This window comes from Alosa alosa, chromosome 23, assembly GCF_017589495.1.
Source record: "Alosa alosa isolate M-15738 ecotype Scorff River chromosome 23, AALO_Geno_1.1, whole genome shotgun sequence".
Lineage (NCBI taxonomy): Eukaryota > Metazoa > Chordata > Actinopteri > Clupeiformes > Clupeidae > Alosa > Alosa alosa.
In genome coordinates this window covers 19,667,884-19,695,383 of record NC_063211.1, presented here as the reverse complement: position 1 = coordinate 19,695,383, position 27,500 = coordinate 19,667,884, and the positions used below count along the sequence as shown (strand labels likewise).

At 44.0% G+C, this 27,500-nt stretch overlaps 1 protein-coding gene across 1 annotated transcript in view; it reads right to left on the bottom strand.

Moving 5' to 3' along the window:
- myo10l1 (myosin X, like 1) overlaps window positions 1-27,500 on the bottom strand; it is a 96,817-nt gene that overhangs the window by 25,367 nt on the left and 43,950 nt on the right. The window contains 17 exon segments of the mRNA XM_048234289.1: window positions 4,744-4,824; window positions 5,044-5,152; window positions 6,952-7,034; window positions 7,191-7,259; window positions 7,524-7,616; window positions 7,811-7,877; window positions 7,980-8,080; window positions 8,791-8,937; window positions 9,272-9,390; window positions 9,607-9,736; window positions 10,296-10,402; window positions 10,672-10,756; window positions 11,968-11,981; window positions 13,141-13,265; window positions 13,418-13,552; window positions 14,690-14,877; window positions 19,629-19,787. Coding sequence (XP_048090246.1) covers window positions 4,744-4,824; window positions 5,044-5,152; window positions 6,952-7,034; window positions 7,191-7,259; window positions 7,524-7,616; window positions 7,811-7,877; window positions 7,980-8,080; window positions 8,791-8,937; window positions 9,272-9,390; window positions 9,607-9,736; window positions 10,296-10,402; window positions 10,672-10,756; window positions 11,968-11,981; window positions 13,141-13,265; window positions 13,418-13,552; window positions 14,690-14,877; window positions 19,629-19,787 — 1,812 coding nt within the window.

Here is a 27,500-nt window from a genome sequence, read left to right as displayed (position 1 = left end):
TGTTTACCATGTTGTTAGTCGCTTTGGTTAAAAAGCGTCAGCCAAATGTAATGTAATGTAATGTAATGTAAGGATTGGTTGGCTGCTCCCACCAGATAGATTTTACCCATAATCCTCTTGGGTGAGTATTAAACAATGAAGATATTTATTTTAGGCCCTGAGTGTTTATTTTTTGTGTCGCTCGGTTGAGAGTGAGAGGATCCTTATCCACGCTCTGTCAACATGCGTCTCTGATTAGATGTTAGTCAGCACTGGGGTGGTGGAAGTGAGGCATGCTGGGATAGTGAGCAATGCACCCATCCCACCCGCATGTGGGGTTCAGGTAGAGGACAAATAAAACTAGCACGCCAGAAAAGAAGAGATAAGGTTGGCCCACTGACAGACTAAACTCCTTTAACTTTCAGTAGGTCTTAATTAGATCAGAGTAGCACGGGTAAACATTTCTATCTCACACATTTGATGTCCTGGCTGTTGTGAATTGGTCCGTATAACATAGTTAAGCTAGCCTAGAAATCTAGACGCGCCCCTAGCGGCAGCCAGGGCTAGTCTAGCAACTCTCCGTTGGCTTGAGAGCTCCAGAAATCGAAACTTAATCAGGCCAATGAAATCGTGTATAGAGTCGTTAGGTGGGCTTAACATAATGATTGATGGCAGAGTTGCAACGGTTTGGCTTGAATTCCTTGCTACTTAAAAACAAACTAGATGTACCGCAGAGCGGTACAAAATATGACCGCTGCCCAGTCCAGCACATTTTTTCCACAAAAATAAATCACGCTGAAAGGCCTATATGATTCTAACTGTCTCACTAAATTGCATTATCCACACTCTATCTGCTAGACAACAAGTACCAAAACATGGTTAGTTCATAGATTTCACATGTAAAATTCATTTTATACAACCCCACCCCCATCTTGCCTGTTCATAATTCTGAGAAATTCTTGAATTGTGTGTGTGTATGTGTGTGTGTGTGTGTGTGTCTGTGTGTGTGCGTGCTTGTGTGTTTGTATGCGTATGTGTGTTTGTGCATATGCATGCATGCGTACATATGTCTACTGTGTTGTGTCATACGTATGATTACTGTGAATGTATGTGTGTGCGTGTGTATCTGTTTATGCACATGTGTGCACATGGAATGGGTTAACATGACCCCTGGAGGCAAAAATTGGTCATCCTAGGCCCTACGGTTCTCAAGATATTCACAGAAAACTGTGTCTGCCCTACCCTCCTTTCGGGGGGTCCAGTCCAGCGGGGGGGCTACAGATCAAAACGAAAAATTACGGTTTCATGCTATCCATGTGGGGTTACATGCCCACCAAGTTTCGTGTACCCCGGTCTTTCAGTGTCCCGGGAATCCTTGTTGGTGTATGGTCACTAAATGTACACATAAATTATTTTATTGTAAGGCCCCCTATGAACGAAAGTTCACAAAACTTGGAAGGTGTCATAATGATCCTACACTTTCAATTTCGTGCAGTTTTGACCATGTCAGCCAGAGATATTGTGATGAAAACACCTAATATTTTGCTTTTTAATTTTTAACTAGGTGGCGTTATACATGGAATAAGTGGTAATGGGATGGGTTGACATGCCCCCTTAAGACCAACATACAAAAAAAAGGTGGACCTCCTAGGCCCTACGGTTCTCGAGATATTCACATAAAACTGTCTCCGGCCACCTACAGGCCAGTTGGTGTATAGTAACATAAATTAATTTATTGTGTGGCCCCCCATGAACGGAATTCCACGAAACTTGGCGTGCATTCAGAGGGTGTCATAATGATCCAACACTTTCGTGCAGTTTTGAGTATGTTAGGTCACAGATACATGAAATGAGTGGTTATGGAATGGGTTGACATGGCCCCTTGAGATCAACATACAAAAAAAAATGGTCCTCCTAAACCCTACGGTTCTCGAGATATTCACAGAAAACTGTGTCTGCCCAGTCCAGAGGGGGGACCACAGATTAAAACGAAAAACGATGGTTCCATGCTATCCATGTGGGGTTACATGCCCACCAAGTTTTGTGTACCCTGGTCTTTCAGTGTCCCGGGAATCCATGACGGAAATTTGGACATAAGAAAAAGAAAAAGAAAAAAAAATCTGACTAAAACCTATATGACCACCGCTTTGCTGCGCGGCGGTCATAATAAGATGGATGTTGCTGCTGGCAAACAGTGTGACACGAGTTAAGCTTTTATTAAGTTGGCAAACGTTTGAACTAGCCAACAAGCTCCGCTGGTGGGAAACACATGGGACTCAGCGCTGCCGCTGTCCTATTGCGTGCAGAGGGAATTTGAAAGACAACTGATTATCCCGCCCCTCGGACTGAGCACTGCGAACGGTGAGTGCCCAGACCATACATTTTAATGTGGGTCTGGCTCGTCAGGCTATAGTTAAGCAATATGGCCTGAGTAAGTGTGGGGTTGGTAAAGGATATACTTAAGGGCTGTCTAATGACCACTGGCAGAGGCGCACCTTGTCAAAAGGCAAGGCAGGCAACTGCTTGGAGCCCCGAGCTGCTGGAGGCCCCCCAGACCTGGTGTCAGCGCTTTTGCCGATGGGACAAGCGAGAATTTCGTCCATAGATCTTGAATGATTGAGTGATCCTGTCCTGTTGTACAGATAGTGCATCTGTGCATGTATGCTATGGACTTATATGCACAGAGGATCTGTGTACAAAAGAGTTCAAAGAATCCGTATAGCCTACATATTTAGGCTACTGTGGTAAACGTCAATCGAGGGTGCAAAGTGATGACGGATCAACATCGGAGTTTGGCATTTGACTCAATTAAGTTATGGTAGGCTAATGTTAATTGGCAGAAAGATTGAACATGGTTTGCTACATCTATATGACAATAAACTTGAGCTAGCTAGCGACAGTTACAACCAGTTAAGCAAGGAGATGTTAATGTTATATTTGTATAAGGGCTGTCAGCCATAATGCATCAATTGCGATGCGATTTGGCTAAGGACCAAGTATAACGCGTTGATTTTTTTTTTAAATCGTGTGCCGCCAAAGATTTTTAATTTTACACCGACACTTGTTCTGTTATCAACAATTCTCTTTTTGGCTGGTAATATTTTGACCCTTTGATGCACCGTTTTTGTCCTCAAACTGACACAGACACTTTCTAATCCGCCTTCCTTCTGTAGTCATGAACACTAACGCAGTTCTGAAGTCTTTTAAAAAAAAAACTCCCTGTCGGCTCAGTCGACATGGAATTAAAATATCACTGAAACACTTCAAATTTAGGCTACGACATGGGTCAGCAACAGGCAGCCAAAGCTGGCCCGCCTCTGAAATTATTTGCACAGCCAAATTATTCTGGCAGTCCAATTTGTTTAATCTTTTATTATACAATATCGATTTACATATAGCCTAGGCTATTCACCAATTAAACTGTGAGTAGGTGCTTAAACAAATATGAGAAAGAACACCAGAACGCACTTTATCCTGCTAGCTGTGCATAGCCCTCGGCCAGCACTTCAATATTGCGCTTTTGTGCTTCTGTTTGGAGCAGTTAGGCCACCTTGAAGGTGCCGCTGCGTTTTGTAGTACGTTATGATAGTCTTTTCAAACAGCGACAGCGTTGTTGCATATCAGATACACAGGCTTTGCATTGTGAAACCGGGTAAGATGAATGCAACATTTTCTTTCCATTTCTCTTTATAGGCCCAGCTTTTCTCCCAGCTTCAACTCGTGTAGTTTGCTTCTCGCTTCTACTGTAAGCATTGTAACATTGTCAGGAGATGGGCCAATCAAGTAGCCTATTTAAGAATAAAAGTAAGATAGACTTTATCCAAAGAAGTAATTAGAATAAACCAGGCTCCGTGTTAAACTGTCCATCAATGCCATTATTGTAGCCTATTGCCTCATGTTGTAGTGCCCACATTTACTATTCATCAATATAAATGAATGACTAATTTTGGGTAGGACCCCAATAAAACTTTATATTTTGTAAAAGTTTTTTAAAGTAATTTACTGTATTCATTTACTGTATTATTTTTTAGTTATTTATTATTTTTTCATTCTTTAGGCTACATTTATATTTTCAAAATAACAAGGTTTTTCATGTCAGATTATTTTTCAGCCTAACATATTGGTGATGAACCCTGGTTGGTAGGGCCCCTAGGAATTTTTGCTTAGGGCCCCCACAGACTCTAGAATCGCCACTGACCACTGGTTAAAGGGATATTTACACCAGGAACGATAACTATAATGATAATTATAACCATAACGATAAAAGCGTCCACACTGTCTAATGATAAGCAAAGTCTCTCCTTGTGTTAATGATTGTGATGGCTAAAATGTGATGGGTTATGATTGGCTATTAGCTTTTTATCGTACTTAAAATCACTCTGAAAGTGATCCTCAACGATATCGTTCTTCATGTTGTTATCGTTATAGTTTATGTGTAGTTAACGTTGTCAGTCATACTAACAAGAATGATATATGTTTATAGTTATCGTTATATTTATAGTTATCATTCTTGGTGTGAACAGCCCTTAACTCTGAGTTCGATTGAGGGGCCTTGTAGCGTAACTGGCTATAGCGTTCGTACCATATTCAGGTCCAAGTGCCCACGGGGACCCAGGATTAGAGTTCGACCCGGGTCATTTCCCGATCCCACCCCATCTCTCTCTCCCTCTCACTTCCTGTCAGTCTCTCACTGTCCTAGAAAACATGCAAAACGCCCCAAAAAATTGTAAAAACATTTTTTTGGAGTTTGACCACATGACTCACCTTCTCCATGTTGGGTTTGATGCAGCGGACAAAGAAGGGGTTGGAGATACTCAGGGTGGCCATCAAAGAATGTAGGGAGTCCTGGGGGACATATGTGACAAGAGGGGGGACCAATCAGAAATGACAAGCCATCAGATCTGTTGGCTGTTTAATAATGAATGAAAACTGGTAAGAGGGACATGTGATGAAATATTGATTAATTGACAGGACTAGACTACACACATTTGAAGCATGATTTGTAGTTATTCAGTTGGACATTAATGGGAGGAGGAGATGTAAGAGGAAGTAGGAGGGGCTCACTCTGAACTGGGAGCTGACGGTGGGCTTGCGTCGTGCGGTGCCCATCTTCAGTGTCTCCTCACTGTTCCTGCTGGCCACTTGCTCAAACAGGTCATAGATGAAGTCCAGCCTGGGGGCAGGTACATGAATAGCATTTATTGCCCACACGTATGAGGTACTGTGTCTATATATGTGTCTGAACTAGTGTTGTAACGATACCAAAATTATGACTTCGATACGATACCTGCCATAAATATCACGATGCTCAATACTGAAACGATACTACGGCGAAATTCTAAGATATCTGGAAAAGAAAGGACTCATACCTCTTCCAAGTCATTTGAGTCATTTGTGTTGAATTCGGTGCACTTTTGTAGTGTGCAGGTCAATTCTGGGTTCTAAACTTCTAAAATTCCTACATAATTATTATTTTTTATAGTCAGTAAAATAGTAGGCCTACTTTGTGTGATTAAGTCCTTTATTGTTTGTTATAGTTCATTTACATTGTGTTGTGTTTTAGCAATAAAGTAGCTTTAAATAGCCAAACTAGGCTAGATCAAGGTCAGTGTTGAAATTACTGCATGCAAATCACTAAATGCTATGCAGAGGGGCCTAATCTTTAGGCCATCTGATGTACAGTATTGATGGGTTTCATCAGGTCCCTTTCCACAGGTGTATTAATCAAGCACCATGCAGTCTGCATTGATAATCAAGGTGCTTGATTTTATACACCTGTGGAAAGGGACCTGATGAAACCCATGAATAGGCTACCCTAGGCCTTCCCATGTTCATGGGATTTCTTTGACAGTTGCAAAGGGGAAAATGTGAGGATAGTCTTCTTTGCGCCCAGTGTACCAGTACGACGTTCCAACCACTCAGGTCTTCGTCAGATAGGCCTACACCATTACCTGTTGCAATATATCTGTGTGCATTCCTACATTACGTCTATTTTTTGATTGCTACATGATTTGCTACCACGTAACAATAAGCCGCTATTATTATTAGGACTCAACACGCTTTGGTGGTATTATATGCTGTGGGCTTTAATTAGCGCATTTCGGGTAGCCTATCCTACATCTGGGCAATAATTATTGAACAAATTGCAGTTTACATGCCATGCCAAATATTACCAGTAGTACTGACCGAACATGAAATAGATTGTTTGATAGTGTTGGTAATGTTGTTCTGGCATGAACATTGCGCTTTCATCACGTTAGCACCCTATGATTACAGCTCGTTATGTCTCGTCAAAATTCATTGATGAAGGATCAAGGAAGGTTCGCTTTATCCCAGAGAACCATACTCGTTTCACTTAGGCTAGACTAAAACAGAATAGAAGAGAAGAACTTGGCACTAACCATGTAGTTGTGTTTTCTATAGCATATTTAACCTGTCGTTCTTTGAACTCTTTAAAAATGTTGGGATATGTCTGCGAGGTGTTTAGCCGAGTTCCATGCGTAGCCTACTGCTTTTAAATGACTTTGAAACATATTTTACAAACGGGCCTCTGTGTAACTGATGGCTTGCCTTGACTATTCGCGATGTATCCGAAATAGTTCCAGATTTCACATCACCTTTTGTTTTATCCACCAGGCCAATGACTGTCGGCAAAGAACTATATGTTTACGTTGCTGCGCGCGCACTCACTCAGAGCTGCCTGCTTGACACGCCCACTTGCCTAGATGCGTGCAAGGAGCAGTGAGAGCAGCAGTTCACACAGACACAGAACGTTATTCTTTTAATAAAGTATCGATTCTAAAAACGTCGGAAATCGTATCGTTTTTTTGCGTGAAGGCATCGTGATACCTTTTTAGTATCGATACACAGTGCAACACTAGTCTGAACTGGACTGTTATCAGCATACTGTGTCATCTCTGTATGTTCAATAGTGTGCTTGCATAAGTAAGTGTGTGTGTGTGTGTTTCTCACTTGCTGTCTTTGAGCATGTTCAGGATGTCATCTCTGAAAGTGTCCCTGTTCTTCTCGAGGATGCCTCTCGCATCATACAACACCTGGGACAGATATAGCATGAGAGAGAGAGAGAGAGAGAGAGAGAGAGAAACCAACACAGACAATTAAAATATTACAAAGCAAAAAACAACCTGCTGACACAAACACACACAAACAACACACATAAACACACACACACATACACACATATTCTTTACCTCTCCTGCATAGTGCTTGATGCCAAACTGGTAGTCTGCGACTCTGGGCTTCACATAGTAAGGGTTGGTCTGTGGAGAGTACAGTAAGGAGTCAGTGGACCATGGTGCTAAATGAAGATAAATGCTTATACATTATATTATAATTATATTATAATGACATATGGGAGATGTGGAGGATGAATGAGGATGTATGTCTCAGTAAATCTGTAAACCATGCGCACACACGTGTGTGTGTGTGTGTGTGTGTGTGTTTGTGTGTGTGTGTGTGTGTGTGTGTGTGTGTGTGTGTGTGTGCATGTGTGTGTGTTTGCTGTATGTGTATGTGTCTCTTACTGCATGTCTGCTGTGTAGTTTCTCTAGCAGGGTGAAGTCTGTGCCTTTGGGGAAGCGGCTCTCCTCATTAATCAAAGCCAGCATGCCCAGTTTCTGCAAAGAGAGTCCAGACATGACCAGTCAAACACAAACCCCACCGCATAAACATATGAGCAGTTGACTATAGAACCTACAACATAAAGCCATAAAGGGTTTTGTAATCCCAGTCCAGTCAGTATAGACCAAAGTAATCTAACCTAGATCAGCAATCATTCATATCAAACAAGACCAGTGGAAACTGAGTGTACCTTTTCAATCAGGTCCAAGCATTCAGCATTGTCCATCCAATCTATGGCCTCCCACTGAATACCTTCCCTGAAGAACAGGAAGATAAAATCTTAGCTGAGACACACAAACAAACACACAGACACACACACACACACACACACACACACATAAATTCCCCTCTGCACAAACCTGTTATATTCTAGCTGCTCCAGAGAGAATATATGCTTGTTGAAGTACTCCTGCAGTTTCTCGTTGGCGTAGTTGATGTTGAACTGTTCAAAGCGATTCACCTATGGTACACACACACCAACACAATAAATTGCACAATACTTTGTGTAATACAGTGAAAAGTCTGACTATGTTTCAAGTCTTCAGTTAGGACCTATTGTTAGAAATAGAACTAGTCTTTTGAACATGTTTTGACAGTCGTTTTAGACAACAGTATCACACACCATAACCATTACAATAGTCGGGTTGTAGGTGGCTGAGTTGGTCCTGTAGCTGACACCATCTGGAAGTAGAAGGGTCCTGTGACCTCACCGGTCACCTCATTAGTGATCATGTTTACATGGACATTAATATTCCGACTATTGACCTTATTCAGAATAAGACAATATTGCGATTATGGGGGTTACATGAGTTGATGATAGAATATTCCACTCATATTCCCGTCTGCATGTAACACAGCATATTATGTCTATAGACATTATTACTAGCAAAGACATTTGATTCTGTCTGATTCTGAAGTTTCTGCACTAAAAATTCTGATAGAACATCATATTAAGGTGAATACATCCCTAAAATGCACCCCATTATTGCGACCAAGACCGTAATACTCCACATTTCTTAATTTGATTATTGCTTATTCCAAATATGATTTTATTCTGGTTAAGGCAATCAGAACATGCCATTTACATGACAGCGACTTCTGCAGAATATTCTACTAATCGGATTAATATCGGAATATTAATGTCCATGTAAACATACTCGGTGACCTCACCTCAAAGTTCTCGAAGCCGAAGATGTCGAGGATGCCGATAGACTTGAAGTTGTCTTTGCCTTTGATCTTCTGGTTGATCTTCAGGATAATCCACGAGAAACACTGGGAGTACAGCGCCATGGCAACGGAGTCACGTGAATCTATTGCCTGCAAACCAAGAGTGGACGCAGTCAGTTTGAATATGTGTATCGTGTATGTGTGTCTTCATAGGCTTACATGTGCATGTCACATACAGTTAATGATGTATAAATAAATGACTGTACATGATACAAGGCTTGGCCAAGGCATGTGGTAGTCATAGTGATATGTTTGCACATCACAAAGCTACAAATGTAAGTGAATAAATTAGAGTAAGTATAAGTGTGCATTTGTGTGAGTGTGCATATGCATGTGTTTGACTGTGTGTGTGCACACATTTGTCTGAGTATATGAGATGTGTGCGTGTGTGTATGTGTGTGTGTGTGGGTACTTGTGTAAGCACCTGTTCTACAGTGAGAGGGGAGCAAATCTCCTCTCCCCTGAGGATCATGGATCTTTGGGTCAGAACCTCAGAAAGCTGGAAGGTATCCAGACCCAGCAGGTCACTCACGTTACTGACCACTGAGACAGAGAGAGAGAGGACAGAGGTTAAACACACACACACGAACGCACGCACATACATGCCCACACACACGCACACACACACACATACATGCACACACACACACACACACACACACACACACACACACACACACACACACACACACACACACACACACACACACACACACACACACACACACACACACACACACACACACACAGGGTGGCTACCTTGTTTAGTGGTGATCTGAGCGCCCCCTGCTGTCATGAACTCTACGTTGCCCAGCTGCAGAACTCCAGACAGGAGTTTGAACATGTCTCTGCTCTCCTCCTCCGAGAACTCCAGCACCTTCAGAGCCTCCTGCACACGGACAGAAGAGAGAGAGAGATTAGTATAATGATCTTTTCTGTTTATTTACCTTTTCAGTTGTTGAGCATATTTGTCCTTTATGTGTGTATGTAATTGAGCCTGTCAATAATGTTACTACAGCTCATGCCAATAAAGGTTTCTTATCTAAGAGAGAGGGAGAGCAAGAGAGAGAGAGGGAGAGGGTGAGAGAGAGGGAGAAATTTATCATTGCTCTTTTAGGTCAATGCGTGAATGCTGAGCAAACTATAGCTGAAATCTGCACTCCCCTATTTCATTTCTCTTCATTTCCAACTCCCTTTATCTCATTCCATTCTATTCTCTCTAGAGCTCTGCTGGCATCCGGCTGTGACACTGTCAAACACCTGCTTATCACCCAGAATCAGTTTGACAGGTTTGTGTAACGTCGGTATTTTTGTTATTGCTCCCTCTTCTTTTCCATCTCTTTCTCTCTCTCTCTCTCTCTCTCTCTCTCTCTCTCTCTCTCTCTCTCTCTCTCTCTCTCCCACTTTGTTGTTATGGTTCTGGTGCTGTGTGGTGCTGTTCCTCTCACCAAGACACTGTCAAACAGCTGCTTATCGTCCAGACTCCTGTCCTTCATACAGCCCGACTGGTTCAGGTAGTGGAACGACTCCACAGGCTCCGTCAAGAAGTACGTCTCTGCCAGAGAGAAAAACACATACACACACACACAGAGAGACAGACACAGACATACAGCGATACAGACACACAAAATCACACAAACAAATCAACATAATGTAGCAAATGATAGATATCATGACATAGACGTGTGGAAGAGGAACATGGGCCATGTGGTTTTGGTCTCCAGTTGTGTTGATGCATTTGAAAGTATGTGTTTATGGGCGTGTGTGTGTCTGTGTGTGTGTGTTTGAGTGAATTTTAAGGCACCTTTGTATGTGTGTGTTTACCTTTTTGAGTTTTGTCAGCTCCAGCTAGAAGTGCATAGAATATGTGATAGTTCCTCTCCCCTGGGTTCTGCCTCACCACTCGATTCTGAAGGGAAAACACACCAAGCATGTTTTAACCTATGAAATATGAATGTGCTCCTGGGCATGGGTGTGCTTGTGTGAGCATTAATGTATGTGCATGTGTATGTGTATACTGTGCATGTGTGCACATGCACGTGTTCATGGATGTTTGTGCATGTGTGCATGTTATTGTGTATGTGTATGTGTGTGTGTGTGTGTGTGTTTGTGTGTGTATGTCTGTGTCTGTGTAAGAGCATGTGTTTGTTTGCCTGCATAAATGGTGGTTTTGTGGTGCTGGGTCTTAGAATCAGCTCAGTAATATCTCTGAGTGTTTGACTGAGACAGTATAAAGTGGCTGGTGGGCGCCTGTTCTATAAGTGGAGCTGCTTCAGCTGGGCTTTGGCACCGTGCAATCAGACACACAGCACCACCAGAGAGAGAGAGAGAGGAGGAAACAACATCTTCATAAGCCTCTACGCACCAAACCGGCAGGCTAGTGTACAGTATGCATGGAGGTTGTTGCACAAAGAAACGAATTTGAAACAAGATAGTTGTTTTCAAATTGTGCTTCATGGATCTACCTGTTCATGGAAAATAAATTCCTATCTTTTTGTATTTAACTGCTTTCTCCTTCCGCCTTCTTCCCTCGGCATACTCAACATCACCTCAAACAGTGGTGCGCCTTGCTAGACGTGGGGTGGCCGCATCGGTCCCTCAGAGGTTGTTAGACAAAAAAGAATTTGCAGACTAAATGTCATCCATGGCCTGTGTTTCTGTTGGGCTTGGTTCAGCTAATTATGATGCCCTTTTGTAGTAAATCTCCAAAGCTTAATGAGCTGAATGATTTCCTTCCTCTTAACCTCAAGCTGGTGTGTGGTGTGTGATTTTTGCGCAAAATGGCCGCTGTGTATCACCCAAGTGGCTACTGCTACACATTGGTGGTGATTGAGGTGAAGTTTCCTCCCGTCATTTTAAAGTGTTTTTGGTAGATAATGCATTGTATGTAAATGTAATGGGTTATTGTTGTTGTTAGTGGAATAAAAATGTAAACAACTGAACTGTCCCTTCAGATGGAGGAAACAGAAATAAGTCTTCTCTACAGTATACTGTAAGCCTAATGGGGATTTTGATGTTGATTTATTATAAATATGAGTGTATTCAGGAGATTACAGTTGCATAATCTCACACATTGGTGAGATTTTACTGACAGGATCCATTCCTTAATTGACAGTGTACCTTTTCAAGCAGGTCTGGATGGAGACAGATTAAGGAATAAAGTTTCGTCATAGGAAGGCAGCATTGCAGTCACAGTAATGGGTACCACGCCAGTATAGGTCACACACTTTGTCCATCACACATTTATCACAGATATTTGAAAGCTCTGGGGACTAGCCTGATTGGTTGAGGTATTTCTGCTGATACAGTGATTGGCTACCGTAGTTGTTGTGCTGTAACGATTGGCTGAGCTTCACTGTGGTATGGCTTTGCTGATTGGCTGAGGTATAACTACTGCACTGCAGTTATTGGCTTGTAGCTGGTATTTGTGAGGGTTTGTGCAAGCGCAGCTTGTGTGAGAGTACTGCATGTGTGTGTGTTTGTGTGTGTGTGTATGTGTGTGCATATGCCTGTTTGATCTCTAGGAGATACTATAGAAAGAGAAAGACAGAGTGCAGTGGTTGGGTGGGTCTGGGTGTATGCGATATTAAACAGCTGAGCAAATGTCAGAGCTGTTTGTGTGTGTATTTCTGTGTGTGTGTGTGTGTGTGCGCCTCTGTGCCTGATCTGCTAACTCTATCGGAACTCCCCCTATTACCGTCGGTCCTGTATTTCCACCGTCTTGCGTGTATGTGTCACTTAATATCCATTTCTATACAAACCAAGACAGCGGACTCCTAAAGAAACACAACCACCCACACCATAGGTGTATCCAAATTAGCTATGTACCAAAAATTACATTTTACCGTGACTCGAAGAGCTGTACACAGTGTTGTAAGGCTGCTTGTACACAACCGCTTGGAGCTCCAGTGGAATATTAATTTCATGACGAGAATTCTCGGTCTAACCGTTCATGTGCCGTTGAAACGGTATAAATAGGCGACCCATCAGGCCAGCACTATAACTCCGACCGTGGTAAACAAAATCGGATATTTCAGGCAGTAAATGCTCTCGTTAAGAACCAAACCAGATTTTGTTCAAATCTACACATCTATGGCTACTGAAAAATGTAAGGTTCATGATATAAAATGTAAGGTTATGATATCTCCTCTACATGCACCGGTGGAACTTGTTGGTCACAGTTTGTGTGAGTGTGTGTGTGTGTGTGTGTGTGTGTGTGAATGAGTGTACATGTGTGTGCGTATATGTGCGCCATTCACTACATTATTGCGCGCAACAGTGTAAAGAGGATACAGTCGACGATGCATCCTCCGTGGATGTTCCCACTCTCGGAGAAGTGCAGCTGGATGAACTTCCCGAAGCGGCTGGAGTTGTTGTTGTACACAGTCTTGGCATTCCCAAACGCCTCCATGATGGGGCTACGCAGAGACAGGCAGCGGGAGGGGAAAATAACAGATTATTTATGACAACAGTGGACTCGTGTTGTGTTTTTGTTTTGTTTTGTCACTATGACTACCTCAGTGTGCAGTGATTTGTTTTTGTGTGTGTGTGTGTGTGTGTGTGTGCATACCTGCTCTGTACGATGGCCTGCTCCACGCGTGTGCTTCGCTCTGATGGGGGAGTTCCTGCTGAGTTCTGGCTCATCACCGATAGGAACTGTAGCAGCAGCTTTGTGCTCTCTGTCTTACCTGCACCACTCTCTCCACTAAACACACACACACACACACACACACACACACACACACACACACACACACACACACACACACACACACACACACAAGCTGACATTAGCCATATTCAACTCACTAAATTGAATCAGGATGGTCTGAAATATGATCTCCTTATACATTATTATTACCTATCTCACGAACAATCAGCCACTCAATTCAACCTAATTGGATTACGGGTGAAAAGTGCCTGCACCTATCGGAGCTATTGGTTAACACAAACACTGTGCCTGCCTCCACCCCACAGCCAAAGCCACATTAACTCTGCCAATCACATACTTTGGATGCAATTCAGTCAGGATTAAAGAGTCTTACTGTATATTAAACTACTACACTGTTGTGTTTATATGGATGTAGTAACAATACTGTGTGTATCTCCATGGCACGCACTAGAAAGTAAAACAGATGTGTTGGCATTGACTAGGTGTTTCTGTTATTCTGCTTAACCAACTTCCAATATGCTTTTAAAGACAACATACAGTCATGTTACCTTCACGACTTATCAAAACAAGGTAGCCACCTCTAAGTTGAGGGCCTCTTTTGCGTCTTATTGCATCGGCTACTGTAGGAATAGCCCTACTCTGCTTGATAGTCTGAAATGAAAACCATTCCAGAACTACAACCATTACCACAAGCATCAGAGCATAATACCTTTCCTATTGTATGTCTCTTGAGACTGAGACTGGGTCTATTGGATGCCTTTTGTGTTGGGTAGTAGACTAGACCCTGGGGGGTGATGGGAAAGCACAAACATGTGCCCCAAACATCTCGAGGAACCATCCACATCTACAGAGCTCAGGTTAGGGGCTCAACGTACAGTCTATCATTCAGCAATGCCAGTCTGTGTCTTCACTGTACTTCTGTATTGTATCCCACTCTGAGAGGGTTGTCTGTCTGCATTGCTCTGATAACACGTGTTGGCCACGGCGTGTTTGTGTGTATGTGTGTGTGTGTGTGTGTGTCTGTGCATATGTGTGTTTGTCTGTGTCTTCTCTCACCTGAACAGCACAAACTGACTGTCATATCTTTTTCCACAGGCAGCAGTAGGACTCATTGGTGAAAGAGAGTGTGTGTGTGTGTGTGTGTGTGTGTGTGTGTGTATCATCTCTCACCTGATCAGCACACACTGGCTGTCGTGCCTCTTCCACAGGCAGCGATAGCACTCGTTGGCCACGGCGAAAATGTGCGGTGGCAGCTCCCCCAGGTGGTGCTGGCTGTAGAGCTCCACGGCAGACGGGTCGTAGAGCCCCGCGATCTGCTTATAGGGGTTCACCGCCGCCAAGATGGAGCCAATGTTGGTCTGGAGAGAGGAGAAGAGAGGGAGGGAGGGGGGAGAGAGAGATAGATAAGGACAAAAGAGAAAGGTAGGGAAAGAAAGCAATCAGGATAGATAGAAAGAAGAGAGGGAGGGAGGGAGGTAGATAAGGACAAAGAGAGAGAGGGAGAGAGGTAGGGAAAGTGAAAGATCAGGAGATAGATAGAGAGAAAGATGCAAAAAAGGAAAGAGAGGGAAAGAGAGAAAGGGAAAGAGATAAGGACATGAACATGGAGAGAGAGATGAAAGGAGAGAGTGAGGGGGGAGGTAGATAAGAGAGAGAGAGAGAGAGAGAGAGAGAGAGAGAGAGGGGTAGGGAAAGTGAGAGATCAGAAGAGACAGAGAGAAATATAAAGAAAAGAGGCAAATAGAGATAAGGACATGAACAGAGAGAGAGAGAAGGAAGAAGAAAAGAAGAAAGGAGAACAAGAGAAGGATAGAGGAGCTCAGTCAGGGTGGGAGGGAGAGAGAGGGAACAGGAGAGAGAGATGGAGGGAAGAGGAGAAAAGAGAGTAAGCATGTGAAAGGGATGAAGGGACACAGAAAAAGAGAAGAAAGAGGAAAAGACAAACACAGAAAGCAGATTATGATTAGAATCATTACTACTGTTGCTGCTGCTGTTTTCATTGCTGGTGATCATAGGGGTAGATTTACAGACTAGAGGATGAACTGATCGAGAAAGAAGAGATGAATGAAAAAGGGATAGAGAGAAGAGGCCTGGAGATAAAAAATGAGAGAGAGAGAGAGTAAGGGAGAGAGAGAGATTAATCTACAGTATGAACATACGTTTGTTTTACTCCATCAGGCTCTGTATCAGTTCAGTAAATCCATGAAAAAGCACACGCAAAGTCGGACGCTTGGACACACACACACACACACACACACACACACACACACACACACACACACACACACACACACACACACACAAACACACACACACACAAACACACACACACACACTTGAATGGCATAAGGTTCATGGGTCCATAGAGATCTTTGGGCCTGATGAGCTTATTGGTAAATCCCCTTTAAAGAATAATAAATCATCCAAAGGAAAATAGGTCAGGTATCAACGTCCAACTTACAGGCTAAAGCAGAAGATGACAAAAACACTACATCACTGTTAGGTCAAAGAGGTTAAATAAGTCACATATCTGGACTATTAAATTGTGAGTGTATTTCTTTATCTTCATGCTTTTGTTTCACTGCCATCCATCATTCATACAGTAGGTGCACATTTTAATTAGTTTAGTGGGGACTCGTAGAACATGCGTGTGTGTGTGTGTGTGTGTGTGTGTGTGTGTGTGTGTGTGTGTGTGTGTGTGTGTGTGTGTGTGTGTGTGTCAAGTTCATACATTGTAGGTCATCTGAAAAAAGTGAAAAGCAGATAGTAATGTGATTTACGGCCATCAGTGAAAAGCAGGGTTGACGAGATTAGGGAATGTCTTTCCTGGAAGGGGGACAACATTGCGCTCTGCAACCAGTCCAATATAGAGGCCACAGAGCACACACACACACACACACACACACACACACACACACACACTCTTACCCATTTGAAGAGATAAAGAGAGAGAGGAATAGGATGAGATGAAAGAGGAAGAGAATAAAGAGAGAGAGAGAGAGAAAGAGAGAGAGGTTTGAGCCTGCCCAGAATGAAATATACATAGCAAGCAACTGAGCAATGTGACAACCTCATCAGTTTCTTCAGGCTTCTCTGCTGATTTGCACACAGTCAGGTGCAAATGTGCAACTGTGTAAAAGGCCACAAGACCATCCCTGCACCATCCCTGCCCTTTCTCCTGCTGCCAGATGGGGGCGCCAGTGGTGACGGTCATTTTTATTCCAGCCCCATGTCCTCTCCATCCATCACACACACACACCCTCAGCCTGGGACCACAAAATGAGCGTATCCATTTACTGAGGCACATCAGAGGACACCTACCTGATGCCTGTGAGTGTGTCAGGAGGAGAGGGGGGGTGGCGGGGTGGGGGGGTTGTGTGCCTGTGTGTATATGAGCGTAGCAGACATGCATGAGTGCACACCTTTATCTGTCATTTTGAGTGTGTGTGTCTGTGTCTGCGTGTGTCTGTGCTTGAGTGTGTGTCTGAGTGTGAAGTTTAGAAAGACAGAGAGAGAGAGATAGAGAGAGAGAAAGAGAGAGAGAGAGAGAGAAAGAGTAAATTGAGACCGAGAAAAAAAGGGGGAGGGACAGGGACGCAGTAACACACACAGTAACACACACACACACACACACACACAGAGACACACACACAGGTCAGGCCCAATCTTCACAGCAATTCCACTTGTCTCGCTCCACATTGAGCTTAAGTAATCTGGCGTGGAGTGGACGTGGGGAAACTGCCAATACTGAAGCACAGGCCTGGGCCTTCCTTCTGACAGACTCCACTTGACCATTCACAGTGAGTCAGGCTTCACTGTTCAGCTCCCATCTCAAATAATGAATGGCTGCTTAATCCTGCCAGCATTCCAATAACAGCTTTCTCTCCAGGTGATGTCATAAAGATGCGCCAGGTGATATCATAAAGATGCATCTAACTAAGCTAAGTGCTAGATCAGCCAGGAGTCCGTAACACAGGACATGTTTCAGGTGGACACTCAGTATCACATCAGTGGATTGCATTGCTTGATATCTTGCAGTTCATACAGCAAGTCATATCAAATATAGGACCTAGGTAGAGTTAATAGCAGTCTATGTCATCTGCATGGTCTCTACTCACTGATCTCAAAAAGCGTTCTTGAGATCAGTAGTCTCTAATAGCAAACAACTAAGTTTTTACAATAAAAGTTGATAAACAACAAAAAGGCAATATTTGTGGAATAGAGGGAAGTTGAGCAATTACTGTTTAATAGGGCAGCAAATAGCTTCAGGATGTTTGTTTAGCCTCAGGCCCCAGACAAGTGGGGTTGGGGGGGGGGCATGGCTCCAGGGAGATTTGGATGGGCCAATAGGGTCACAGCCCTGAGGCCCTGCCGTAGGTCACATGACCTTGCCCCTACTTCCTCTCCAGGGGATAGAGGGACACAAAGCCACTAGATGGACAGCAACACACCCTTAGGGCCCCTCACTACAGTGCTTACATATATTACAAGCGCTAACACGTGCACACACACATACATACACACACACACACACGCACGCACGCACGCACGCACGCACGCACGCACGCACGCACGCACGCACGCACGCACGCACACAGTTCTATGAGGTAGCAGTGGAGGCTGGCATCACTTTAATCAGCCAACAGACTCCCCTTCTGCTCTCTGTGATTGAGCTGTTCAATACAACCGGCCTGGCACAGGAAACACCTGCTACTCAGAGGCCAGTTAGACACACACACACACACACACACACAGTTCATCCTAAGTTGGTCAGCAGCACTACAGTAGCATACAGACGGGTGCCAACAGAATGTAAACAAACATATACAGCTCTGGAAAAAAAAAGAGACCACTGCACATTTTTCTGCTGAATGACATTCGAATGAGTTGACGGTCATACTCATGAACTCATTCAAATGTCACTTTAGCTGTGTGTGTGTGCACGAGTGTGCGTATGTGTGTGTGTGTGTGCGTATGTGTGTGTGTGTGTGTGTGTGTGTGTGTGTGTGTGTGTGTGTGTGTGTGTGTGTGTGACTGTTTATAAAGTCAGTGTTTTTTTCCATAGTTCAACACTGTGATCCCACCGTGACTCAGACTAGCAGACAAAGCATGGCCATACAGCTGCTTCCTAATTAACCTCTTCTATAGTGGGGCCTAGCCATAAACAAAACAGACACAAACCTTCTAAAAATACTCACACACACACACACACACACACACACACACACACACACACACACACACACAGACACACACACGCACACATGGCACTCTGAAATCATAAATCATTCCTGTCAATGGCCAGGGCTGGAAGCAGGCGAACAAGGCAAAACAACAAAACAGCAAAACACAACAGGAGCACGTCATGCATGAGTGTGCACAGGAGGAGGGAAGGTGGGATGTAGCTCAGGGCAAGCAGCTCTATCCGTCCAGAAAGGTTGGTAGTGGTTGATTCACCCTATGCTTTATTTAAAGCTTTTATTTCATAACATGCACAAAGAAGCCTAGGTAAATACTGTCATGACGTGTGCCCTAGCATGTGTAACTACAGGCTATTTTGCATTGTTCATCTCTAGCTGGGCATTTTGATAGCACAAATAAAAGATAGTAAAAGAAATGGGGCTCATTGGTGTTACAGTAAGCTTTGTATGTGGTGGTTATATACTCGAGCTATTGATAGATATGCTTCTGGTAAAACTGATCCAAGTTTACTAATACAGTGTGTGTATATGTGTGTGTGTGTGTGTGTGTGTGTGTGTGTGTGTGTGTGTGTGTGTGTGTGTGTGTGTGTGTGTGTGTGTGTGTGTGTGTGTGTGTGTGTGTGTGTGTGTGTGTGTGTGTGTGTGTGTGAGTGTGAAAAGAGAGAGAGTTTAGAGACAGAAAGGGAAGAAATGCTTCCACAGATGTTGTCCTCAGATAAAAGTGAGAGGAAGGGAGAGAAAGTGAGTATGTGTGTGTGTGTGTGTGTGTGTGTGTGTGTGTATGCGTGTGCGTGCGCGTGTGTGTATGTGTGATGCTTACACAGATGTTGTCCTCAGATGAAAGAGAGAAGAAGGGAAAGAGAGTGTGTGTGTGTGCGTGTGCGTGTGTGTATGTGTGTGATGCTTACATAGATGTTGTCCTTCTGGTAGCGCTGGTACAGGTTCAGCATGATGGCAGCCTCGTGCAGCTCCGCCAGGGTGGACATGTCCTCTACCCCATCGATGCTGCTCTGGTGCATGGGGTACACCGTCTCCCTGGTGACCTCCGCCTGCTGCAGGTACAACACCTGAGAGAGAGGGACAGAGAGAGATGTTTTTTTGTTATTGTACAAATTGTTACTGTTTCTCTCTGTTTTCACTAGTATATATATATATATATATATATATATATATATATATATATATATATATATATATATATACACTCTTTTGATCCCGTGAGGGAAATTTGGTCCCTGCATTTATCCCAATCCTTGAATTAGTGAAACACACTCAGCACACAGTGAACACACAGTGAGGTGAAGCACACACTAATCCTGACGCAGTGAGCTGCCTGCTAGAGCGGAGCTCGGGGAGCAGAGAGGGGTTAGGGCACGGGCACTTCAGCCATTCCTACTGATCGGGGTTCGAACCGGCAACCCTCCAGTTACAAGTCCGAAGCACTAACTAGTAGGCCACAGCTGCCCACACTGCACCTACAGTTATGGTATTAAAGCAACATTGAATTGATTGTAATCAAGAGAGAGAGAGAGAGAGAGAGAGAGAGAGAGAGAGAGAGAGAGAGAGAGAAAGAGAGACTGAGAAAGAGAGAGAGAAACCATTTGCATTTGTGTCATTATTTCAATGTGGTTCTATGTCTCTATGTTGTAGGGAAACACTCCTGTTCTTCAAATGGCAGGAAGAGGAGGGGTGGAGTGGGTGGTCAGAGAGACTAAGAGAGGAATGGAAGAAAAAAAGAGAAAGAGAGAGAGAGAAAGAGAGATAGAGAGAGAGGTAAATACTGCTATTTATATAATACACTCTTTGTCATTTCCCACTATGAACAAACGTTTCCCTTGATCTTCTTACCGGTAGGATACACACATTTAACTCTGAAAATAGAAAAACAGAAAGACTCACACACACACACACACACACACACACTGTGTCGTGCAGCACACTTAAGAGCTTTTATTTTCCCTATGACAGCCCTACAGAAGTCAGTGTGCAGCGCTACACAGAGCAGTGAGTCGGTTTGCAGGGCCTCTCCTTCATTATGAATGAGGACAGGGACAGTGTCTGCTCCCACACACACACACACACACACACACACACACACACACACACACACACACACACACACACACACACACACACACACACACACACACACACACACACACACACACACACAACACACACACACACACACACACACACACACACACACACACACACACACACACACACACACACACAGACATACAGACACACACACACACACACACACACACACACACACACACACACACACACACACACACACACCACACACAAACACACACACTACTCCATCTCTCTCTCACACACACACACACACACACACACACACATACACACATATATTGCTCCATCACTCTCTCTCTCTCTTTCTCACACACACACATTCTATTTCAGAGCCTGAGCATGCAGCGCCTGCACTCCCATCAGCAGTAGACAGAGCCAAGTGGCGGACGGGAGGAGATTGGCCTACTTTACAGGCACACAGAGATAGAAAGGAAAGTGTGTCAATAATTAAGATCTAGATTTGTGCGTTTGTGCGTTTGATGTGTGATGTCTATTGTGTATCTGTGTATCTGTGTTTGTGTGTGTGTGTGTGTGTGTGTGTGTGTGTGTTCAGTGTGTGTGTGTGTGTGTGTGTGTGTGTGTGTGCATGTGTGTGCGCATGAGTGCTCATCAGAAAGCTCTAATTAGCTTAGTTCCGGTTGAGCTGGAACTCGCCTCTTTCTCCAGAAATCTACATCTGTAGGGTCCTCAGTACACTTGTCAGGCTGGCTTACTGCACACGGCTAGGGGAACTCTAGGCTGGCTTACTGCACACGGCTAGGGGAACTCTAGGCTGGCTTACTGCACACGGCTAGGGGAACTCTAGGCTAGCTTACTACACACGGCTAGGGGAACTCTAGGCTGGCTTACTGCACATGGCTAGGGGAACTCTAGGTGCACAGGAATGAGGAACAAATGCCACTATGTACTGTATGATTCTGAGCTGAGGACCTTTTAGTTCTTTTCAGCTTTGGTTCAGTTTCAGCTCTGCATACCACCAACCTCCAGCCATGTGTCTGTAACCAAAGAGCTTCTAGTTGTGCTTCAAAACAGAACCATAGAGTGAGAGAGAACCAAAACCAAAGGAGAACCAAAGAAGAACTATACAGACGGATTTATAGGTAGATCAATGTGGAGATAAAAGCAAGTAATGAGGATTGATTGGGGGGTTTAAAGATGGTTGAGGGTTTAGAGATGGGTGGATGGGGGTGGGGGGGTTTCAATATCTATCAATGCATACAGAACCATGACAACAAATCCCCCCATACGCAATCTCATTGGAGCCTCGCATCCATGTCATCCGTTTCCAAGGCAACGGGTGAGGGCGAGGAAGAAGTGAAAGGGGAAGAGCCCAGAGGATTGGATCTTCCATTAGAGTGACACAATCAGAGAGATAGAAGTGTGTGTGTGTGTGTGTGTGTGTATGTGATTGTGTGTGTGCGGGTATGTTAGTGTACAATTAGGTTGCTGTGAGACTCAATCAATATGGAGAATTATGTGCATGCGTGTGCATATGCGTGTGTGCGTACAGTATGGGGGTGCATGCATGTGGGAGCGTGTTAAGGTGGCTGTGTGTATGTTTCTCTATGTGTGTGTACAAAGAGCCGGTAGAAACAATCAATACAGAGGGAAGTGAGTGTTTGCATGTGTGTGTGTGTCCTCGGCTACAGCTGTCTGTGTTCATTTCAGGGTGAGCTTTTCTCCCCATCACAGACCTCTTGACGCTCTGTAATCAAAATGTTTAGTCACCCTTCATCCACTGGACTGTGATCGTGAGCCAAGCATGGATGAAATTCAGACAAACACACAAGCACGCACAGACACACACACACAAACACGCATGCGCGCGCACACACACGCACACGCACACACACACACACACACACACACACACACACACACACACGATTGACGGTGGTCTTGCTCATCTACATGAGTGATTGAGTGGTTGTAAATGGGGAGGTGGCAGACACTGTGTTTAACCGCCCGAGGTCAAGGTTTATGGGACAGGTCTCCACGGTGATCAATAAGTCTGGGCAGACACTTACTGCCCCATGTAACAATGTGACTCACAGTGTCTCAAGTGCATGAGTCTGCTCTGACTGGACAGGCTGTCTGCTCTGGGACAGAGACATCTCACTAACCAAGGGAGTAAAGCACCAATCCGAGTTTTATTGAAATAGTACTGGAATACTCCAGTTTACATGGTAAGTGAACAAGGAAGAATCCCTGATTCCTAGAACCCTTCAGCAAAGGAGTTTTTAACATTCTAACAACATTCCACAACAATGTAAGGTTCCATAGAATGTTCTAAACTCCAGCTGTTATCAGACTATTTTGGTTACATGACAAATTTAATTGGAATACCGAAAGACATCAAGACAAGAATTATGCCAGACCAGACGTAGCATTAAAGCTACAGGCTTTCAGAGTTGCATCAAGGCTACAGGCCTTCAGAGTGGCATCAAGTGAAAGTGTAGGTGTGTTTGTTTGTCCATATGTGTGTGTGTGTGTATGTGTGTGTGTGTGTGTGTGTGTGTGTGTGTGTGTGTGTGTGTGTGTGTGTGTGTGTGCGTGTGTGTGGGTGTGAGTCTACACAATTCACAGTGTGACAGATGCAGAGGCAGTCTGTTCTGGGAAACAAGCTTTGGGCCCTGAGCAAAAAAATCAAAGAGAGTGTATGCATGTGTGTGTGTGTGTGCGTTTGTATGTGTGTGTGTGTGTGTGTGTGTGTGTGTGTGTGTGTGTGTGTGTGTGTGTGTGTGTGTGTGTGTTGTGTGTGCATGCACGTGTGCGTGTGTGTGTGTACATGTGGGTGGAGGTGGGTCAAGGAGTATACAGTATCAGTGAGTGAGACAGAGCGAAACTATCTCCATGCAAAATTAACATGTTTTGCTGCAATAAAATGATTTTCCTGCATGACTGAATCCATCTCCGTAATGTGCAGTCTAGACTGACACAAAATGACTCCACATCCAAAGACCTCAAAGACACGAAAATGCAAGAAAAAAGAACTCTGATAACCTAAGGTGTCTCATCGGTCTACTATTCATAAATCATAAATAACATGTGTGTGTGTACACATGCACACATAGATTACCCGAGGCTACCTAATGACACACTGACACACACACACACACACACACACACATGCTCCATTTGTGTGTGCATCCAAGGCTCAACTTCCTGATGTGATATTAATTGTTCACTGCAGATTGAGAAGTGTATGTTAGGGTGTTGGGAGCAGTACTCTGCAGAGGAAACTGCAAGTTCAATCCTTCAATAAATACTTTTACATTTACAGTCAATAGAGTAAGACTCACTCATCTCATTTGTGACTAAACAGCAAATTGGTGGTTGGTGGTGCTGCTGGTTATAGCATGCTAATCAATTTCTAAAACATGCTTATGATTCCCAGATTCAAGTCTGATTTCAGCGCTAGCAACTAGCGAGTGTTTGCCAAGGCAAAACTAGCAGAAACTAGCCTTACTGCTTTTAATAGAAAGCTAATTACTGAATAAAAACAAGGTGCTTTGACTTTGGATCAATGTTAATGCAAAATGCTAATTGTGCAGAGAAGATCCTGAAGAGAAAAAGATGACCTTCAGTCATGAATACCATGTAGCCAACAACCAGCCTCTTAAAAATGAATTTGAATATTTATCCAAAAAGAAAATGAATGGACACTTATGAATAATTCAAGGTGTGACAACTGCAGACTGCATTGAAGTGTCTCCTGAACAACCCCCGTGATTAACACCAAGGGTATTCCTTATTCATGAGATGCAAAAGCAGGAACTGCTATTTACTTGTAAAGCTGATCAATTATTTACCTCTTGTTGATAAGGCATTTAACCCAGAGTGGTGAATAGGCCTGATGATTTTAATGCTTTTCATTGGTGAAATAGCATTACAGTAATTCACATGGATTTGTATTGTGTTGATCTAAAAATGTACAGTGTTTTGTACATTTTGTACAAACACACACACACACACACACACACACACACACACACACACACACACACACAGGCAATAAACTGGCATATGTGAGATTATTTTCATGTATTCAGGACACTTAAGTAGCATGTCTAACCATATTAACTATTCACCATGCTCGTCACGAACATCCCAAGTTCAGTGTAAGTTCACCTCCATTTTAAGGGCAACTCATGTCTCCTCTCACCCCTAAACCCTCACCCCTCTAACGACTCAAACATATGACTGGGGCATGACAGGAGGTCTCAGGTCAAAGGTCGTATCTAGGGAAACTTTCCAGAGATCAGGTGAAAGAGGGGAAGCTCCCTTTAGAACTCCAGTATGGTCAGTATTAGAGACTTTCCTTTAAAAGACTCCAGTACGGTCGGTATTAGAAACATTCCTTTAAGACTCCAGAATTGGCAGTATTAGAAACACCCCTTTAAGACTTTAAGTATGAGACTTTAAGAGCTCCCTTTAAACGTGCTCTGTGTAGTCCCGCTGGACTAATCCACTGGGTAAACTGAGGCTGTTAAGAGTACGATGGCAGCAGCTCTGCTCTGCACTCCTGATGTGCACTAAAGGGAGCACTACAACACTGCCGACCCAGTCCCCACTGACCAGCTGCTTCAAACACCATCCATATTTAATGTGTGTGTGTGTGTGTGTGTGTGTGTGTGTGTGTGTGTGTGTGTGTGTGTGTGTGTGTGTGTGTGTGTGTGTGTGTGTGTATGTGTGTGTGTGTGTTTGTGCATACATGCATTTGTCAGCATGAGTGTGTGTGCATGTATGTATGTATACGTATATCTGAATGTATGAGTGATGTATTTATGTGTGCAAGTGTGTGTTTAATGCTACCTGCTGTTCTTTAATGTTTTTGCCACTAATAAAAGGAGGACATTGGAGAGTGGAGAGCAGAGGAGTATGAGCCTCAGGCAGAGATGAGGGGAGAAGAAGAGATGAGAAGAGGAGTAGAGGAGTGGAGAGAGGAGAGAAGAGAGCAGGGGGGACAGAGAAAGAGTGATGCAGAGATTTTACGCTTTAGAGTGTAACACTTGTCTTTTTTGCTGTTGGCCTCTGTGTGTGTGTGTATGTGTGTGTGTGTGTGTGTGTATGTGTGTGGCTATGTGTAGTTTTGGTCTGTGCTCTGGATGTTAACCTACTTAACATTCGCAAGAGACTTTCAATTTTACTGTCCCCCAAAGACCTGGAGCCAACTTTTCAGAGTGCCTCATTGAGTGGCCTGTCGTGTCTGTATGTGTGTGCATGTGTGTGTGTGTACTACTGTGTGGTTGTGAGAGAGAGTGTGTGTGTGTGTGTGTCCATCTGTATCCTCCTGTTCTCCCCCACACAGTCATGGCACCAATCTGCCTCTCTTCTCCTCTTTCTTTATCTTCCCTCTTTCTCCCTCTCTCTCTTCTCCCTTCTCTCTCTTTCTCTCTCTTCTCCACCTCTCTCTCTCTCTCTCTCTCTCTTCTCCACACCTCTTTGTCACCCCCTCACAGCTGGTCCAGCACACCAAATCGCACATTAATCCCACGTAGGAACCCTCCAAATGCTAGCGAGAGGAGCTGAGAGAGCGAGGGGGAACGAATTAAGCGCCGAACGCAGCCCACCCAATGGCCCTACGCTACAGTGGGCACAGTGGGAGGAAATGAGTCGTGAAATCGGCCAGCGTGCTCAGTGGGACTCTCCCCTCCATCTTGACCACACCAGTGGCCAGCCTTTAATTGCTAGGGCTTGCCAGGTGACGTGGCGGGGTGAAAGGCAGGTGAGTACTTTCTCACAGGTGAATAACGAGGACGAGACACCTGCTGTGTATTTAAGCGGCGCTATGAACTGTGCTGGTACGCACAACATGCATGATTATAGAATTAATAACCCCTCCATCCCGACACCTAGAACCACTAGTGTGAAGTACCCACATACAGTCACTAGAACCACTAGAGTGTAGTACTCACACACAGTCACTAGAACCACTAGAGTGTAGTACCCACACACAGTCACTAGAACCACTAGACTAGAGTGTAGTACCCACACACAGTCACTAGAACCAGTAGAGTGTAGTAGTCACACACAGTCAGTAGAACCACTAGACTAGTGTAGTACTCACACAGTCACTAGAACCACTAGAGTGTAGTACTCACACACAGTCACTAGAACCACGAGTGTCTCTGATAGAGTAACTGTATTATTTCATAAATGGACATGTCTGGTTTGGTGACCCCACGGGAACATGAGACGGATTGAATTATGGGAATCCCATCTCCACCATGAGGTAATCAGACACAATGACAAGCACTAACTGAATCTACCAAATCGACGTGTGTGATGAGAAATGAAATGAGAGCTGTGGGTCTCTGGGGTGGCATATGTATGATAGAGAAAGTGGAGAGCAGACTCTGTCAGAGAGGAGGCTATTGGCCACCATATTATACTTTGAGTACACACACACACACACACGCGCGCGCGCACACACACACGCGCACACACACACACACACACAAACACTCACAGTGACACACACAGACAATAACCCTGACACACACACACCGACAGAGACAGACACAATCACACATCCAGACACACACCGAGACAATATATTACAGAGATCCATTAGTCTGGACTGTGATATCATCACACACCTCTGCTCTGTCCTTATCCTCCTTCCTCACTCACTCCCCTTTTCTAAATATCTCTCTCTTCCTCCCTCCCTC